The sequence below is a fragment of the Pseudophryne corroboree genome, chromosome 8 (genome assembly GCF_028390025.1).
Source record: "Pseudophryne corroboree isolate aPseCor3 chromosome 8, aPseCor3.hap2, whole genome shotgun sequence".
NCBI lineage: Eukaryota > Metazoa > Chordata > Amphibia > Anura > Myobatrachidae > Pseudophryne > Pseudophryne corroboree.
The window spans coordinates 73,893,863-73,914,903 of NC_086451.1; the positions used below are offsets into that span (position 1 = coordinate 73,893,863).

The 21,041-nt window shown below is 45.4% G+C and overlaps 1 protein-coding gene across 1 annotated transcript in view; it reads right to left on the reverse strand.

Moving 5' to 3' along the window:
- Nucleotides 1-21,041, reverse strand: part of COL27A1 (collagen type XXVII alpha 1 chain) — a 453,351-nt gene that overhangs the window by 261,760 nt on the left and 170,550 nt on the right. The window contains exons 18-23 of the mRNA XM_063936676.1: nt 19,870-19,923; nt 19,030-19,083; nt 7,877-7,930; nt 7,520-7,573; nt 5,817-5,861; nt 3,767-3,820 (exon numbers count right to left, since the gene is read on the reverse strand). Coding sequence (XP_063792746.1) covers nt 3,767-3,820; nt 5,817-5,861; nt 7,520-7,573; nt 7,877-7,930; nt 19,030-19,083; nt 19,870-19,923 — 315 coding nt within the window. The remainder of the gene's footprint in view (nt 1-3,766; nt 3,821-5,816; nt 5,862-7,519; nt 7,574-7,876; nt 7,931-19,029; nt 19,084-19,869; nt 19,924-21,041) is intronic.

Below are 21,041 nucleotides of genomic sequence, written 5' to 3' on the forward strand. Positions count from 1 at the left end.
CGCACCAGTCACACAGCCGCCTATGTTGCGACTGGTTTCCTTAGTACACAGCGTCTTGGTCGGAAGCGGGAATTCAGTTCATGGCGGGAGACTTGGAGGAAACCGGTCATGAACCGGGGGGAGGGGCGACAAGGGGAGCGTCCGACTCCCCACTGCTAACATCAACCCTAGGAATCGCAGCCTATATGCTACCCCTTGAGCCTATGATCCCTAAGGCCTAGCGCTGGTGCACTCTCGGTGGCAGCCGCATCAGCGACTGTCTGGAAGTCTCCCCCCAAACAGTGTGGCTGCTTCCGTATTCCCCCTCTAAGCGGAAACGATGCCTTACCTTCCCCCCGTGCTCCGGCCACAGCCTGGTAACGTCTGCTGGACCTGTTAGTTTTATCCAACACAGACGCCCACCAAAACAGCATGTACTCGTGGGTAAGCATTGTCGCGACCTGGCGGGGAGCTGTTGGAGCGACTCTTTCTAAGGTACGTATAAGACGCTGTTTAGAAAGATCACTCATGAAAAAATAGTAAGACTATAAAAATAGAATAAAAAAGCTTATGGCTGCTAAAAACCAGCAGCCCCTAAGACCATGGTCCGGCTCCTGCCGCACCAAACAAAAAACTGATTTGCCTGAGCCAGGAGGCGGGGATATATGGACGGGCCCACTGCATGCTGGGAGGCCAAAAAGCTTTGACCGATTGGTGCAAGATCTGGTGTCGCTCAACCATATCCCAATGTATACTGTGGATACCCTGTGAACCCTTTACTAGAAAACTCTGTGAATGGAAATTACAGATGGTGGCAAAAAGGGTACGGGAGGGGACCTGTCATGCCTAATAGGGGAGAACTTCATATCAGACACTCAATAAAGGACATGCAGCCTGGTCAATTTGTTTACACAATTCGCAGAGATTTTCCTGATCAGGAAATAGCTCCTCATCCTAATAATGCATCACAAATGTTGCCACATCTAACTCAATGCACTGTAATATTTCCACATGATAGTGTACTGTACCTAGGAAACCATGGCAACCCATGAGGTACACCAAGTTCATCCCAGGTGTTCATGATGGTGAATAAAGGATTCAGAATTCACAAAAATAAATGGCAAACTTAAGAGGCACCAAGTTACAGTCGGTTTGGCCCAACATTTAGCTGAAAGTCTCTACGTTGCCTTCTCTGTGGTACCAGGAATACTAAAACAAATGCCCTAGGGCCTGATCAGAGTTGTGCGCTATGCCAATGTTTTTGCAGTGGAGCCATTATTTGCTACCGCACATGTGCGAAACGCAGCAGAAAGTCTTGCGGCTCGCGCGCGAGCTAAAGTTTGAGACGGCATTCAACGTCTCAGTGACTGCAAGGTCCTGAGAAGACCTCTGCGATCCATGGGAGTTTCTGGGTAGAGACAGGGAGGTGGCTGAAAGGGTTCGCAAAAAGAGGCTTGTTCGTGGCTGTGATATAGGGGCTCTAGATGTATGTCTGGGAACGCGCTTGCGTTCCCAATCACAGAACCACTGTCTCAGAGAGTATGCTGACCTGAAATCTATGCAACCGACGAGTTACTAGAGGAGCTGATCTGATGTTGCTTCGATGGTGGTGTGTTCTCAATCCCTGGTGGACCGGAACACGACGCAGATAGGGAAAGTGGGTGCAGCAACATTTGCAAAGTCTGTCGCACACTATTACAAACGGGGAGTCAGTTGGCCGGCATTAGCATATTTTCGCACATAAATTACGATCGCAGCTGCAACTGTAATAGAGTACAACTATGTATCAGGCCCTATAAAGTTTGTAATAATCTAATACTTAACAATAACCTAGGCAACATGCTATTTCTGGAGTTTTAAAGTCATGAAAGACTATTAATAAACTCAAGAATTGATATTCTCAATGAATTTTACAGGGCCTTATTACTACATCAGCTGTAACAAAGACCAACCTACTGTATGATAACCAGATATAAATTTTCCATAGTACAACTATATTTGACTGAAGTGGTGAACACATTGCTTGTTATGTAATGACAGCATATTATTGTTCTTCGTACTACTTTAAAAAAAAAAGTATTTGAAGATTTCCTCTGACAAGTGTCATTGTCATCTGATAAAGAAAGAAAAGTCGCTGTGTAAAATGTTAAAAAGGCACAAAACGTAAAAGGGATTATTTAGTTTTTCCCCATATAACGTACAAACCCTATTAATTCATTACCGCACAAATATTGGTTGCCTTGTGATCCCTTAACTTATAGACAATTGTGATCTAACACCAGCCAATGGCTCCATTTTACTGTCAGCCTGAAAGGGAAGCCAGAAACTATGGGCAATTGTTTTAAAGAGAAAAAAGAAGAAGAAAAAAAATGTACCCAGTATTTTTGTAAAAAAATATAAAAAGTTAAATAAAAAATTGCATTAATAGATCGCAAAGGCTTGGATTCATGGGTAGCATTAGATTGGCCCGTGTGGAGCAGAAGCCTGGTGCTACTACTTAATCCGCCCCTGGTTGTATAAATTGTTTATATCAGTCTGGTAGAATTTGGGTTATGGATTAACATCCACAAGGTCAATATGTGAAAAGAGTCGACATAGTGAAAAGGTCGACACAGAAATGGTCAACACTAGGGTGGCCAATCCCAGCCCATTTTTTCAATCCTGTGAATCGGGACTTCTTTTCAATGTGTCCCATTCCCCCCTGCCCTGCCCAGCCCACACAATGGACCCTAATCTGGGCGGGAGGGAGGTTGGGTCACTAGCTGAGCGGAGGTACGATGCCGAGCAGTGCAGGCAGTGAAGTCCATTGGGCAGCTGGCTCTGCAGCGTGACCTCTGACATCACGTCATGCTGTGCGCATTAGCTGGGCAGCATTTGAGCCTCCTGAGGAAGCTCAATGCTGCCCGACATAGAAAAAAACGGTGGTGACCAATCCCGAAATCCCCGGGATTGGAAGCTGCAATCACAGGATTAAATCCCTGCCAATTTTAGGCATTGATGCGAATGCCTCTGCCTGATTGACAGGTAGAGGTATACATGGGGTGGAGGCACAGTGTTGCGGTGGGTCAACAACGGGGGCGGGTCCGCTTCGAAGGTGAAAATGGCAGTGGGCTACCCTAAATCAACAAAGCGATCGCAATTGAATTGCAATCGCATCGCTAGGCGCCATTAGCATCCTAGGCGGCCTTGCCCTGTGCTGGGCAGACCCCAGCATGCGAGTGATGGCAGTTGCAGTTTTGCTATTTTAGCAAAACTGCAACTGAAGCTGAATAAGTCCCATAAAACGCCAATTGGTGTGCCGTTTCGCTCACCATGCTTTGGACAAGGTGGCTGACTCGGCACAGGTTACCGTTCCCAATCGTAGTCCATGTGGATGATAAAGTATGAAAAAGTTGAAACCCCCCCCACAAACCTTGTGTCGACTACTGTCATGTCGACCATTCAAACATGTCGACATTTAAACCATGTCGACAATATGCAATATCACCCTGATACCATCATTTATTGGTGTTTAGCTGAAAGTGATTTACATGTCGCACATATGGAAATAGGATGTGTAAAAATCTGAGCCAGTTTGTGGCCTTTCTCTACAGCCTCAAGTAACGCCAGCAGGACTTGCCAGGTCTGCTAAACTCACAGACTAACAATGTGCGCCAAACAAAAGAAACTTTATTACACAGCGCCAGCAGAAAATTGTCAAATAACAAAGCTTTATTCTAAAGCTTTCTTACGATGACAAATCCGTCTTAATAAACACTGGATGCAAAACATATAAGTGTCCTTTTACCTTTGGTCCTTCTGCTCCCGGTATACCGGGGAACCCCTTTCTGCCAGGATACCCCTAAAAAGACCGAGGATGAGAAGAATTTCACTTGGGATTATTAGATTTATTGTATAATCTATACACAATGAAAGCAGCCAATTTATGGGTTTGATTCATATTAATAAAACTGCAGCCTATCCATTCATAGTGCCTCATGAATATTCGTCATGAGGTGCCTCACTGATGTCACTGGTTTACAGTGAATTGATAGGCCTGCGTTCTCATCACTATTGGTTCATCCCACAGAATGGCCACACCCACTACATACAGACATCCAGTTATTATTAAACCAGCAAGGGTTTGTTGCAAACGGTGCATAATACAGAATTAGAACTGTATAAATGCACGGGTGTAATAATTTTGACTCGTAAATGAACATGCTTCAAAGACTGCACTAACACCAGGAGCCAATCCGACAGATTAGGCAGGAACAAGACTTGGTTATATGATCACAAAGGAATTAATCTGGGTTCATTAACTGGAGTCTATTATGATCTAGGGGGAGATGTATTAAGCGTTGGGGAGAGATAAAGTACCAGTCAATCAGCTCCTAACTGCCATCTTGCAGGCTGTGTTTGAAAAATGAATCAGGGGCTGATTGGTTGGTAGTTTATCATTCTCCACGTTATCACTAGCCAAGGTTTAGTACATCTGCCCCCTAGTCCAGTGATAGGGACCCTTGGCACTCCAGCTGTTGTTGAACTACACATCCCAGCATGCCATGCTACAGTTTTAGCATGGCTAAATAGCAAAATTGTAGCAGGGCATGCTGGGATGTGTATTTCAACAACAGCTGGAGTGCCAAGGTTCCCCATCACTGCGCCTAGTCATTTTAGCCAAATCACAGAATTATTACTGCTTTGCAATATGTCATTCCTGTGTGGTTAACATCACAAGTGTGTCCAGCTTCATTCCAATGTCTAACGCTGCCAAGTCATCATTTAATAACATGGTACCAAAAGCACACTTTAGCTGTAACAACCAGATACAACAGTGATCAATCTAATGCACTGCAGACTGTGAAAAGCAAATATCTGACCGGTTTCTTACATGCTAGAGAACAGATGTGCTGTGTGTACGTCATCACTCATTAGCATTTAACATGTAGATCAGTGGTTTCCAAACTTTTTTGAATCACGGCGCCCTAGAATATCAGAATTTTTTTCACGGCACCCCTAGGCCAAAAACTTCTTATTGAGAAATTTAGAAAGAAATATTACATTAAGTAGATCTCGTTTATATGTCATCCTTATATGTCATCCTTAGGGTCAGTTGTGTGGTGAGGGACAAGATTTGCTTCTGTTTGGCCAAATATTATGACTGGCAGCCACCAGCACTGGTTTTGCCTTTTATATTGACCATGAATAATTTGAATTGGTTCTGGACCACCAGCCCGAGGCACCCCTGCAAGTGTCCCGAGGCACCCCAGGGAGCCACGGCACACAGTTTGGGAACCTCTGATGTAGATGAATGAATATTCCAAAATGTTATTTCTCTGAAATTCAGCGCGGTGCATAATAGAAGCTTGGGCACTTTAAATATACAGGGCTAATATCAATTTAAAACCTTATTAGCCAAAAATAAACCGTTGACTTGAAAATGCAATGAAAGATGGACTGTTAGCAAGCCAAAATAGAAGAGTGACAGAGTGGTGACAGCATGAGGGGCAAACCACCAGGACCTGGGGATGGACTGTTACTCAATAGGCCCTACGCAACAGCCATATATGCCCTGTTATACCTAGCATTTAGTGTGAGGTGACAACGTTGCTCCAGACATAAAGGGTCTTCTATTACCGCCCTATAAATAACTGCTCCTCTGACTGCAGCTTGGCCAGTGTCACCTCTTGTAGGTGGCGTGGCTGGTCTATGCTAGGCTAGAACAACATTTACAAGGAAAATGCTTCATTTCCTGCTGATGTCTACAAATAAAAAATATATTAAAAAAAACCCAAACTAATAAAAAAAAAAAGTTAATTGAGCAAAAATAGATTTAATAGGGCTATAATTTATACCTCAAGTCCTGGAGATCCTGGTGGGCCTATAGGTCCCTCATCGCCCTAAAAGGAAACAAGATGACAGGTTAGAAATGAGGTTACACCTATACATACAGGTTAATAATAACATTATGGTATTAGAGTTATTTTATGTTATACGGCACACGTGCCAAGACAGGAAGTGTTATTTTCTCGCCTCCTCATTTCCCCGGTATATGTAGAATATAGAGATGCCCCTGAAATAAGCTATGAATGTGTCTATTGGGCCCGCTCCCCAGATACTAATCTTATGTCATACAGTATTGCCCATAGCACTCACAAATATATACTAAACAGTCCCCCCTAACTGTACACTCTCAAACAGATATACAGACCGACATGACCAAGGCGATGAGAGTTGATATAACAAGTATACGGGCAGGTGCACTAAGCCTCGAAAGAGAGATAAAGGGGCGATGTACTAAGCCTTGGAGTGTAATAAAGTACCAGTCAATCAGCTCCTAGCTGTGACTTTTCAAACACACCCTGTAACATGGCAGTTAGAAGCTGATTGGTTGGTACTTTATCGAATTATACAGGTATGATGGCTTTGTTGTAGACCAGGCATACCAAACTCAAAATCCCAACTGGGCCGAATTATCAAGGTTGAAGTCTTGTGGTGGGCCGCAAGAAAAATAAAGATCTATATACATGTCAAGTATCCCTTGTCCAAAATGCTTAGGACCAGAAGTATTTTGGATAACGGATTATTCCGTATTTCAGAAATATTTTTATGCACCCACTATAGTGCCAATGACACATAATGCCCCCAGTATCGTGGCAGATACAAGTAATGCCCCCAGTATAGTGCCAGTTACACGTAATGCCCCCAGTAAAGTGGCAGTTACACATAATGCACCCAGTAAAGTGGCAGTTACACATAATGTCTCCCAGTATAGTGCCAGTTGCACATAATATCACCCAGTATAGTGCCTGACACACATAACGCCCCCATTACACCCCTATCTCCCTGTGCAGATGCTTACATTAGCAGGATTCTCGTTCGTGGGCATGCTGCTTCAGGGCTCAGGGCTGTAATGGCTGTGGCTTTAAGAGCTCTGGCGGTCACGGCACCGGCTATCTGTCATAATTTCCCAGCTCCCTTCTCCCTGCTGGCTGCTTCACACCGCAGCATGGGTGTCGGTGGGCGGTGCAGACAGCGGGGGCAACATCACCATCCACCCCAGGGATGCAGTTCTGCCCCATTCCAAGCTGTCAATGGGCCGGGCCGCAAAATGATGCGATAGGGCGGCCCGCAGACAACAAGTTTGACACCCCTGTTGTAGACCATGAGGCCATTAAACGTCCGAGTTCGGCTGGCATCCCGCACGGCCGCCTAACTCGGCAGCATTACATCCGCCCCAGATCTATGCCACTTTCTTACATTCGGTCAGGCACAGTGTTAACGCCTTCTATAGCTTTCAGGGAGAAACAACTAGTTGTGATACAGCAAGAGTTCATTAGTACATCGAAGGATTGTCTACAAAAACTACAAACCAGTAAACCTCATAGACTATGGGCCTGATTAAGAGATGTTTGCAAACGTATGGGATGCAGAGATGCATCCTCTAACTGGATTTACCCGTGACTCTGAAGGAGACATCTGCCAGCTAGTGCTTGCCTACCCTGATATAGAGTGTGCCAGGAACCTGTGGCAGAACATTTCAGTACGAATGACTCACCTCATGCCCAGGCTGTCCTCTGGGCCCCGGGAATCCTCTGGCTCCTGGTTTTCCCTACAAAACCAGTGAATAGAATGAGGGTCTCATAAATAGAAGGATACATCACTTAGGATCCCTTCAGACGAGAAACAGAGAAGGGATGGAGCGCCAATGCAATACTGCCATGGGACGCCGTCCAACATCAATTACATGGAAGAGAAAGTTTTGGAGAGGCCTCAATGCAAATAGCAGAGAAGTGGGCTTTGCCAGTACAATCTCCAGAAATATCATGTTAAATTTTTGTTTTGACTTTCTTAACTGGTAGCTTGGGACCAAGATACCAACCAACCAAGGTATGACATGTTCAGGATATCTCACCTTTAAACCTTCCGGCCCATTTTGTCCTGGAGGCCCAATGTCCCCTGGAAAACCCTGGAAAACAAACAAACCGATCACACCAGCTGCATGATGGGTGCAGCGCTCTCCAACTACAACATATAAAGCCGTGAAAGGCCATCTGTCTAAAAGGGATCATCTAACACAACTTACTGCAACATAGCTACCATACACTAGTTTAAAGACACAGCCTTCTATTTCCATGGCAGAGATAGCCTATATAATAAAAGGCTAACGCTGCTTTTCGCCTCTATGGGGAAAATTCAAGTGTTTTGCGTGCCAGCGGCCACCAGATGGCGCCTGACGGAGCAATTCAAGCGTTGCTCCATTCAGGCGCTGACATTACTGTTATGCTGTTTCGTCATTTTGACGGGGCTGGTAACTAGTGTTTATTATAATGTGTCTACTTTATTGTTGAAATGACACTTCACATTCATGACAAACTTGCTTCTTTTCACCGGTAGTGACTTACAAAAAAAATGGGAACAATAATAACCAATACAATAAGTACACAAGGCAACTGGCCAGAATCCAGAAGAGTCTCTCCATTTGCACCCAGTGTGCAATATTCATGTCCCAAGGTGCAATCACGCTGTCCATCCAGGGTGCTACTACTCCCTGGGAGCAAGTAACCAAAGTGAGGGTCAAAGTCTCAATAAAATGAACTTTTCTTGATTTCTTCCAATAAACATTTATAATGCCCTCATTAAGGAATTAAGCTGTGGACAATAGGCAGAGGCCCTGTCTTCCTATCTGTTGGAATATAAATTTGCCCCCAAATATTTTTCATATTTGTTAGCCCAAATATCTCCACGCTAAAGCTTCACCAAGCAACGCATTCAAATTGCTCCAATGTTCAAGCATTGCAGCTCATTGAAAACTTTTGTGCAGGCAAAGTTAAAGTGCCAGCGTATAATAGATAAAACAGCAACACTTACACACAGTTTTTCTCTCCAATATTTAACTATTTTTGATTCCCATTATAAGTCTGCACTAACATTTTCACCCCTAATTAAATGGTGGTGAAAATGTTCACTGCTCACTAACTCCTCTTTGTTGTGCCTCCCACCATCTACAGAGGCTTCCAATGTCATCTGTAATGCAGGATGATAAGCACGTATGTGGGATATTTCTTTCTGCATACATACATTCAGACTACTTGCAACTCCATTGTTAACTGTCAATTCCATAGTGACTCTGCACTCTGGGCTTCCTGTCTTGTACTATGAGAGATATTCGAACCTGCTTCCTTCTGTACCATTATTAGACGATGTCATGCTTCCTGAACTCATTCTTCCTAATATTATTTTCCTTCTCCAACAGCTGGAATATGCACTGAATTAATAATTTCCTTCCCTTGCTGCATCCTACTTGTAAGGTTTGGCCTTGACATTTTCCATTTGAAACAACTGGATTTATCTGTACTCTTAAAGTGAATCTGTTGTCAGGAAGATACGGTCAATTGTATATAGTCAATATATAGGCTGTGTTCTCATGAATAATGGGTTAATCCAAAATTCTCCAGCGTTTGCAGGTGAGAGGTACACTCAATGATCTATGGGTATGAATAAGAGTAACATAGAACCATTTGGCCCATCTAGTCTGATTTCGTTTGGGGGCAGGGAGGGGGCATTGATGGCCTCAGTCTCTCAAAACGGAGGCATGTCGCTGCCATTGCAGGGAGGGACGAGGCCAGGATCTTCATCCGTGGACAAAGAGTTCCTGGCCTCTTTGTTGTTGCTGCGGTTGCCGGTGATGTCACAGATGATCCGGCACTGCACCTTAGAGCGCAGCTCGGATCAGTAACGCATGTAGGAAGCATCTGCCGCATTATCATTTTAGCGCTCTCGCTGCTGCTTCCTTGTAATCAGCAGCGATAGTTCCTCCAACCACATCTGAATCAGGCTCCCTGTGTAAATGATATATTGGGTGTACATAATATAGGATGGTGGTGCAGACTGATCAAAACTATGAAGATTGCACAATATAATGTGTAGTGTAGGAGCTAATTAAATAAGCCATGTTGCACTGCAGGTGGTGCAGATATAAAATGTGCGGAGCTTTAGAGTTGGAAGGAGTGTGCCCTAGCTTCATTCTACAAATCAGTGTAAACTCACATTTGGCCAGTATTCGGTCGCTAGCTACAAAAGCAGCCAAAGTATTTCCACTGCATGCAAATATATAAATGCATTTGCTTTCCTTGCACTGCAACATGGTTTGTAACCAGGACCATACTGCTCCTTTTTTTCTTCTTCACCCACCTCTGGGTGTTTATATGCCCCCTGTTTAGATATAATGGGGGAATGACGTTGGCCTGCTAGATGATGAAGTGTGAGAGGAAGTATTAAAATATCCACTACTTCCACATGCTTGAGAGAAGACATTCTAAAAGAAATTATTAAAATTATTAAAATAAAGGGCCTAATTCAGACCTGATCGCTCACTAGGGTTTTTTTTGCAGCGCTGCGAGCAGATAGTCGCCGCACATAGGGGAGTGTATTTTAGCTGTGCAAGTGTGCGAACGCATGTGCAGCCGAGCGGTACAAAAAGATCTTTTGCAGTTTCTGAGTAGCCCAGGACTTACTCAGCCGCTGCGATAACTTCCTCCTGCCCGGGACCGGAATTGACGTCAGACACCCGCCCTGCAAACGCTTGGACACGCCTGTATTTTTCCGACCACTCCCTGAAAATGGTCAGTTTCCACCCACAAACGCCCTCTTCCTGTCAGTCACCTTGCGATTGGCTGTGCGAATGGATTCTTCATAAAACCCATCGCACAGCAACGATACGCTCTGTACCCGAGCGACGCGCCTGCGCATTGCGGTGCATACGCCTGCGCAGTTCTGACCCGATCACAGCGCAGCGAAAAAAGTTAGTGTGCGATCAGGTCTGAATGACCCCCAAAGTCTCTTTAACCCCTGCAGCGCTTTTGTTTGCATAAAAGACGAGGGGTAATACATTCTACCATATGTTTGGTCTTTGCCAATACTGGCGAGCCCTACACCCTAGAGTTTCCAAATAGACTTCTCTCGTTTCCTTATATGTCATCAGCCCAAATAGTTTTTAATGTGGACTTCTAGAGCTTACCAACATTATTTATTTATTATTTATTATCAGTTTCTTATATAGCGCAGCAAATTCCGTTGCACTTTACAACTGGTCACAATGAGAAGACAAAACTGGGTAATAACAAGCAGTCATAGAGGTAGGAGGGCCCTGCTCTCAAGCTTACAATCTATGGGGAAATAGGCATTGATACAGGTGCTATCTATTGCATAGTTGTCCACCAGATTGCAAAGGTTCTTGCTGGGCTGCATGATATCACATCACAGCAGTGATGAACAAGGGCCAGGAGGGAGACTGAAGAAAGAAAATATGTGGGGGAAACAGTATGTGTGGACTGTACGGTGGGGATATAATTGGATAGGAAAGCTATGAAGGTAATGTGAGCGGTTCTGGAATTTGATAAGCTTGTCTGAAAAGGTGAGTTTTCAAGAAACGCTTGAAGGTTTGAAGACTAGAGAGAGATCTACTCTATATCACTGTAATTGTGTTATTATGCTAAATATGACGCATTGGGGCAGATGTATTAAGCCTGGAGAAGTGATAAAGCAGTGATAAGTACAAAGTGATAACGCACCAGCCAATCAGCTCCTAACTGTCAATTTACATATTGGAGCTGATTGGCTGGTGCTTTATCACCTTGCACTTATCACTGCTTTATCACTTCAGCAGGCTTAATACATCTATCTGCCCCATTGTGACCAACCCTACCAGTTCGTCAGTGCATATTTACTAACAGTCCCTATATTCCAGGAGCAGTCTCATAAATCTGTAAATATCTTCGTATTCAGAATTAACCAGCATCTATTCAGCTGTATATTGGATGCAATTGGTTAATGTGAATATTAATCCTGGGGCGTAATAAGTATGTATTTATTGTAGTAGTATTAAAAATGCAGAAACAATAATAATAAATGCATTGTAAGCACAGATAATTAAGGCAAATGCTGCACAGAAACCCACAAAGACCATCACATACTGTATAAGGATCTAAGAATTCCCTGTTCAACAATTAAGCGTTCCAGGAATTTACTGTGAAATGAGGCCAAGTAGGTTAATGCACGAGATGAATACATCTTAATTATTCTGCTAAAAGCGATGTGAAAATAGGAATTCAGCGAGAGCCAGCATCTTTCACTTGTAACGGGATATTTCAGTAAAGAATGACTTCCAATTTCAATGTACACAGCACTGAGCATCCTGCCAAGGCCATGATGTAACAGTTTCTGGCTCGGCTGTGTGGACAAAGTACAAGAATACGTTTTATAGTCCGCTGGCTGCCGAAGGGCCTAAGCTACATTACACAACAGAGTACGGGGCAGTAAGTTTAGCAGCATGCAAAGAGCAATCCCCATAGATCCAATGACTCAGTGTCACAACGTACAAGTCTGATGTCACCGACATATTCAAAATAAACACCTTGAGTGGATTCAGTCCATACTCCCCTATAAGTGTTCCAGTCTCACCATAAAATGTAATTTCTCTGCATAAAACATCTTCTACTGCAGTGAGAGTGCCCGGGCCCACTCCCTGCACAGCTAGTGGCATCATAGGTGTAGACATGAGCTGTCTACTCTACTTTCCATCAGCTCTCATCATCTTCATGCTATACTACTATTTCTCCTCAATAAGAGACAGTTTCCGCTTGGTAGCGTCTCATACTAAACATATTACACTGTAAACGAACATTTGTAAAATGGGTGTAGTAGTAACATTAATGACCTTTACTTAGATTTTATAGTGTTCCCACTGTTTATGTAGCAACGGTTTTCCATATAAAATTGTTGTGTAATAACACTAGCAAAAATTATTATTCAGCAACAGGTGTGCCACAAGTATTGTAACGTATGAAGGGGGGTATCCAATTAGCAGCAATTCCAGCTGCGAAAAAACTATTTTTTTCCGATATTTTTTTTTCAACACCATTCTTTAAGCCTAAAAAACATTTTTCCCGAAAATACATGGGATCCACGAAAAGCTGCGCACCCATGTATTTTTGCCGCACTTTTCAAGGGAAATACGATTTGGTTTTGGCTAACTGGATACTCTCATCAGCAGTAATTAGCTGCGGTAAATTACTGTGGTTAATGGGTTACCACCCCCTCTCAAAAAAAAAACAAAAAAACATAAGACACTGCCATTTTTACCTGACTAAATCAATGTATTACAGAGCTTGTAAATAAAGGGGAATTTTTATCTGTTAACCTTGCAATATCTACGGAAGCTAGTGGGACAGGGACCAGTGCCATAGGGCCGTACATGAGAGAACAGCGTATTTATTAAATTAGGGGTCTATTCATGAAGCAGTGGAGAAGTTGCCCACGACAACCAATCAGCGTTGCAGTTACAGTTGCACGCTATAAAATTATACGTAGCAGCTGATTGGTTACCATGGGCAACTTCTCCGCTGGCTCACTTCTCCACACTTTTCACAGCTTCATGAATAGACCCCCTTAGTGACATCACCGAGGTACACACTAAGGTTTATTTAAAAACTATAAGACAGGACAAATAATAAGAATTTACTTACCGATAATTCTATTTCTCGGAGTCCGTAGTGGATGCTGGGGTTCCTGAAAGGACCATGGGGAATAGCGGCTCCGCAGGAGACAGGGCACAAAAAGTAAAGCTTTAGGATCAGGTGGTGTGCACTGGCTCCTCCCCCTATGACCCTCCTCCAAGCCTCAGTTAGGATACTGTGCCCGGACGAGCGTACACAATAAGGAAGGATTTTGAATCCCGGGTAAGACTCATACCAGCCACACCAATCACACTGTACAACCTGTGATCTGAACCCAGTTAACAGTATGATAACAGCGGAGCCTCTGAAAAGATGGCTCACAACAATAATAACCCGATTTTTGTAACTATGTACAAGTATTGCAGATAATCCGCACTTGGGATGGGCGCCCAGCATCCACTACGGACTCCGAGAAATAGAATTATCGGTAAGTAAATTCTTATTTTCTCTATCGTCCTAGTGGATGCTGGGGTTCCTGAAAGGACCATGGGGATAATACCAAAGCTCCCAAACGGGCGGGAGAGTGCGGATGACTCTGCAGCACCGAATGAGAGAACTCCAGGTCCTCCTTAGCCAGGGTATCAAATTTGTAGGATTTTACCAACGTGTTTGCCCCTGACTAAATAGCCGCTCGGCAAAGTTGTAAAGCCGAGACCCCTCGGGCAGCCGCCCAAGATAAGCCCACCTTCCTTGTGGAATGGGCATTTACATATTTTGGCTGTGGCAGGCCTGCCACAGAATGTGCAAGCTGAATTGTATTACACATCCAACTAGCAATAGTCTGTTTAGAAGCAAGAGCACCCAGTTTGTTGGGTGCATACAGGATAACAGCAAGTCAGTTTTCCTGACTCCAGCCGTCCTGGAACCTATATTTACAGGGCCCTGACAACATCTAGCAACCTGGAGTCCTCCAAGTCCCTAGTAGGCGCAAGGCACCAAAATAAGCTGGTTCAGGTGAAACACTGACACCACCTTAGGGAGAGAACTGGGGACGAGTCCGCAGCTCTGCCCTGTCCAAATGGACAACCAGATATGGGCTTTTTTGAGAAAAAAACCACCAATTTGACACTCGCCTGGTCCAGGCCAGGGCCAAGAGCATGGTCACTTTTCATGTGAGATGCTTCAAATCCACAGATTTGACTGGTTTTAAACCAATGTGATTTGAGGAATCCCAGAACTACGTTGAGATCCCACAGTGCCACTGGAGGCACAAAAGGGGGTTGTATATGCAATACTCCCTTGACAAACTTCTGGACTTCAGGAACTGAAGCCACTTCTTTCTGGAAGAAAATCGACAGGGCCGAAATTTGAACCTTAATGGACCCCAATTTGAGGCCCATAGACACTCCTGTTTGCAGGAAATGCAGGAATCGACCGAGTTGAAATTTCTTCGTGGGGCCTTTCTGGCCTCACACCACGCAACATATTTTTGCCACATGTGGTGATAATGTTGTGCGGTCACCTCCTTTCTGGCTTTGACCAGGGTAGGAAGGACCCATCTCTTCCGGAATGCCTTTTTCCCTTAGGATCCGGCGTTCCACCGCCATGCCGTCAAACGCAGCTGCGGTAAGTCTTGGAACAGACATGGTACTTGCTGAAACAAGTCCCTTCTTAGCGGCAGAGGCCATAAGTCCTCTGTGAGCATCTCTTGAAGTTCCGGGTACCAAGTCCTTCTTGGCCAATCCGGAGCCATGAGTATAGTTCTTACTCCTCTACGTCTTATAAGTCTCAGTACCTTAGGTATGAGAAGCAGAGGATGGAACACATACACCGACTGGTACATCCATGGTGTTACCAGAACGTCCACAGCTATTGCCTGAGGGTCTCTTAACCTGGCGCAATACCTGTCCCGTTTTTTTGTTCACACGGGACGCCATCATGTCCACCTTTGGTATTTCCCAACGGTTTACAATCATGTGGAAAACTTCCCGATGAAGTTTCCATTCTGCCGGGTGGAGGTCGTGCCTGCTGAGGAAGTCTGCTTCCCAGTTTCCATTCCCGGAATGAAACACTGCTGACAGTGCTATCACATGATTTTCCGCCCAGCGAAAAGTCCTTGCAGTTTTTGCCATTGCCCTCCTGCTTCTTGTGCCGCCCTGTCTATTTGCGTGGGCGACTGCCGTGATGTTTTTCCCACTGGATCAATACCGGCTGACCTTGAAGCAGAGGTCTTGCTAAGCTTAGAGTATTATAAATTTACCCTTAGCTCCAGTATATTTATGTGGAGAAAAGTCTCCAGACTTGATCACACTCCCTGGAAATTTTTTCCTTGTGTGACTGCTCCCCAGCCTCTCGGGCTGGCCTCCGTGGTCACCAGCATCCAATCCTGAATGCCGAATCTGCGGCCCTCTAGAAGATGAGCACTCTGTAACCACCACAGGAGAGACACCCTTGTCCTTGGATATAGGGTTATCCGCTGATGCATCTGAAGATGCGATCCGGACCATTTTTCCAGCAGATCCCACTGAAAAATTCTTGCGTGAAATCTGCCGAATGGAACTGCTTCGTAGGAAGTCACCATCTTTACCAGGACCCTTGTGCAATGATGCACTGATTTTAGGAGGTTCCTGACTAGCTCGGATAACTCCCTGGCTTTCTCTTCCGGGAGAAACACCTTTTTCTGGACTGTGTCCAGAATCATCCCTAGGCACAGCAGACTTGTCGTCGGGATCAGCTGCGATTTTGGAATATTTAGAATCCACCCGTGCTGTTGTAGCAGTATCCGAGATAGTGCTACTCCGACCTCCAACTGTTCCCTGGACTTTGCCCTTATCAGGAGATCGTCCAAGTAAGGGATAATTAAGACGCCTTTTCTTCGAAGAAGAATCATCATTTCGGCCATTACCTTGGTAAAGACCCGGGGTGCCGTGGACAATCCAAACGGCAGCGTCTGAAACTGATAGTGACAGTTCTGTACCACGAACCTGAGGTACCCTTAGTGAGAAGGGCAAATTTTGGACATGGAGGTAAGCATCCCTGATGTCTCGGGACACTATATAGTCCCCTTCTTCCTGGTTCGTTATCACTGCTCTGAGTGACTCCATCTTGATTTGAACCTTTGTAAGTGTTCAAATTTTTTTAGATTTAGAATAGGTCTCACCTAGCCTTCTGGCTTCAGTACCACAATATAATGTGGAATAATACCCCTTTTCTTGTTGTAGGAGGGGTAATTTGATTATCACCTGCTGGGAATACAGCTTGTGAATTGTTTCCCATACTGCCTCCTTGTCGGAGGGAGACCTTGGTAAACCAGACTTCAGGAGCCTGCGAAGGGGAAACGTCTCGACATTCCAATCTGTACCCCTGGGATACTACATGTAAGATCCAGGGGTCCTGTACGGTCCCAGCGTCATGCTGAGAGCTTGGCAGAAGCGGTGGAACGCTTCTGTTCCTGGGAATGGGCTGCCTGCTGCAGTCTTCTTCCCTTTCCTCTATCCCTGGGCAGATATGACTCTTATAGGGACGAAAGGACTGAGGCTGAAAAGACGGTGTCTTTTTCTGCAGAGATGTGACTTAGGGTAAAAACGGTGGATTTTCCAGCAGTTGCCGTGGCCACCAGGTCCGATGGACCGACCCCAAATAACTCCTCTTCCTTTATACGGCAATACACCTTTGTGCCGTTTGGAATCTGCATCACCTGACCACTGTCGTGTCCATAAACATCTTCTGGCAGATATGGACATCGCACTTACTCTTGATGCCAGAGTGCAAATATCCCTCTGTGCATCTCGCATATATAGAAAATGCATCCTTTAAATGCTCTATAGTCAATAAAATACTGTCCCTGTCAAGGGTATCAATATTTTTAGTCAGGGAATCCGACCAAGCCACCCCAGCTCTGCACATCCAGGCTGAGGCGATCGCTGGTCGCAGTATAACACCAGTATGTGTGTATATACTTTTTATGATATTTTCCAGCCTCCTGTCAGCTGGCTCCTTGAGGACGGCCCTATCTATAGACGGTACCGCCACTTGTTTTGATAAGCGTGTGAGCGCCTTATCCACCCTAAGGGGTGTTTCCCAACGCGCCCTAACTTCTGGCGGGAAAGGGTATACCGCCCATAATTTTCTATCGGGGGGAACCCACGCATCATCACACACTTCATTTAATTTATCTGATTCAGGAAAAACTACGGTAGTTTTTTCACATCCCACATAATACCCTCTTTTGTGGTACTTGTAGTATCAGAAATATGTAACACCTCCTTCATTGCCCTTAACGTGTGGCCCTAATAAGGAATACGTTTGTTTATTCACCGTCGACACTGGATTCAGTGTCCGTGTCTGTGTCTGTGTCGACCGACTAAAGTAAACGGGCGTTTTAAAACCCCTGACGGTGTTTCTGAGACGTCTGGACCGGTACTAATTGTTTGTCGGCCGTCTCATGTCGTCAACCGACCTTGCAGCGTGTTGACATTATCACGTAATTCCCTAAATAAGCCATCCATTCCGGTGTCGACTCCCTAGAGAGTGACATCACCATTACAGGCAATTGCTCCGCCTCCTCACCAACATCGTCCTCATACATGTCGACACACACGTACCGACACACAGCACACACACAGGGAATGCTCTGATAGAAGACAGGACCCACTAGCCCTTTGGAGAGACAGAGGGAGAGTTTGCCAGCACACACCAAAAACGCTATAATTATATAGGGACAACCTTATATAAGTGTTTTCCCTTATAGCATCTTTTATATATTTCTAACGCCAAATTAGTGCCCCCCCTCTCTGTTTTAACCCTGTTTCTGTAGTGCAGTGCAGGGGAGAGCCTGGGATCCTTCCCTCCAGCCTTTCTGTGAGGGAAAATGGCGCTGTGTGCTGAGGAGATAGGCCCCGCCCCTTTTTCGGCGGGCTCGTCTCCCGCTCTTTAATGGATTCTGGCAGGGGTTAAATATCTCCATATAGCCCCCGGAGGCTATATGTGAGGTATTTTTAGCCAAAAAAGGTTTTCATTTGCCTCCCAGGGCGCCCCCCTCCCAGCGCCCTGCACCCTCAGTGACTGCCGTGTGAAGTGTGCTGAGAGGAAATGGCGCACAGCTGCAGTGCTGTGCGCTACCTTAAGAAGACTGAGGAGTCTTCTGCCGCCGATTCTGGACCTCTTCTCGTTTCAGCATCTGCAAGGGGGCCGGCGGCGAGGCTCCGGTGACCATCCAGGCTGTACCTGTGATCGTCCCTCTGGAGCTAATGTCCAGTAGCCAAAGAAGCCAATCCATCCTGCACGCAGGTGAGTTCACTTCTTCTCCCCTAAGTCCCTCGTTGCAGTGATCCTGTTGCCAGCAGGACTCACTGTAAAATAAAAAACCTAAGCTAAACTTTTCTAAGCAGCTCTTTAGGAGAGCCACCTAGATTGCACCCTTCTCGGCCGGGCACAAAAATCTAACTGAGGCTTGGAGGAGGGTCATAGGGGGAGGAGCCAGTGCACACCACCTGATCCTAAAGCTTTACTTTTTGTGCCCTGTCTCCTGCGGAGCCGCTATTCCCCATGGTCCTTTCAGGAACCCCAGCATCCACTAGGACGATAGAGAAAATAACAGAAGATAACGTACCTCTGGCCCTGGAGGACCTGGCAACCCAGCAAACCCTTTATCTCCTGGTTTACCCTACAAAACACAATACCTTGTTAGACAATTGCAGTTCCTGACTAAATGCACTAAAGAACTAATATTTTGGAAGGGGACTTATTATGAAATGTGTTGTACCCATAACAATCAACCAGATGTTCGCTTTATCAAACTGCTCCAGCAATAGAACATATGTTATCTGATTGGCTGATATGGGGTCACAGGCTGTAACTTACAGTTTAGCTTTGTAGCATACGGAGAGTTCTATTCACCTTTCCGGTCCCTTTCCTAGACCAGGCAGGCACAAGCACCGTGTGACTCTCTAGCAGTTGTGGGACAACATGTCCCAGCCTCTGCCTGGGTGTTCTGGGACATGTAGTTCCACAGCAGCTGTGCAGTCTTCCTCCCTTTGCACGAGACGAAAGGAGAGACAGCGCCATCACAAATTAAAATAAAATACAGGGAGATGACAGCAATATATCCATCTCACTTTCCACCTGGCAGCGTTCTAAGTGAATTATATACAATGACCCAACCAGACATGTGACAATAAGTGGCCATTAGGTTTTATTTACTGGCAAGATACTTTTCTGCAGCATCAGTTTAATGAAGATTTCTTATTCGGTTTTGCAGTGTTTATTCTAACAAGACGTCGGAAAAAATTACAAGAAGTTCAGTGGTTTCTATTCAACATTGGTTCCAGGAATGGAAGCCTAGTGTAGAATTGTGCAATGTAATAATGTGGACTGCATTAAAGGGAGGAAGAAAGAAAAGGTAATATAAGGACAATTTGTAACCTTCCAAGATGAAGAAAGCAGATCTTACCACAGGTCCTGTCTTCCCGCGAGGCCCTGGTTGTCCAGGGAGGCCCTGCCCGCCCTACAACAAAGACATGACAAGTCAGCAAAATTATAGGACCTCTCACCTGAAACTTTAGGAGTGAAAAAGGAATCAGCGTAGAATATGTTTGGCTGACTTGCTTTGGCTGAGATGACGCAGCTACGATTCCAGTACGAAACTGGCTACATGGCCAGTATGGCTACATGGTTACATGGTCTGTAATACCCCTTTTCCACTAGCTCAAAACACACGGGTAAATGCATGGGGGCGCGCACTTACCCGTGTTTTTTGTTGGTGTAAAAGGATCCCTCTGCAAAAACCCGGATCAAGTGACCCATGAATCCTACCCGGGTAGGGTTGTAGTGTAAACAGAAGCCGTGTCGATGCGACACGGCTGCCATTTTCACTGTATGTAAGGGCGGTGCTGGGAGATCATGTGATCTCCCAGCGCCGCCCCTGCCGCGTCACTAGTAGCGTCACCAACCCGGCAATATGCCGGGTTGGTGAGTGCAGTGGGAAAGGGGTCTGAGCACGGGCCGCAGCCGGGTAGCACCGTGTCAGGCTCCCGGCTGCGACCCGTGCTCAGTAGGTGGAAAAGGGGTATATGATAGCAGAGAGCAGTGTACAGACCACATATTGTTATAGACCATCGCAGGACCTAGTTAGGGTCACATATAGCAGTACACACTGCTGTAACAGCAATGGAAGAACTGGATTCTGATGTTATCATTACAGAAACTAACGGTACAGGTTTCCCCCGCCCTTACTGCGCAAGTGCAATCAATGTGATTGGACTACAGGAGATTTGAAAAGGTGGACAGGCTTGCTAGCCGTAACAATGCTCATTGTTTTTCCAGAGCTCTACTGCTGTGGAACACAACAAACGAGAGTAACAGACTATAGAAGAAGCTTTCAAGGGTGACCTAGGATGCAACTGTACTCGAGCAGCAGCTGTCATGGCCGTCCTGTTACCAAGCCTATTATAGTTTACAGCAATGGAAAAAAAAAGCTCTGGGGGAGATGTAACAAGCCATAGAGAGCCGTAAAGTGGGCTCCTTTGTGCTCGCCACGCTGTCGGTATGCCGGCGGTCGGGCTCCCGGCGCCGGTATGCTGGGCGCCGGGAGCCCGAGCGCCGGCATACCGTACGACACCCCCT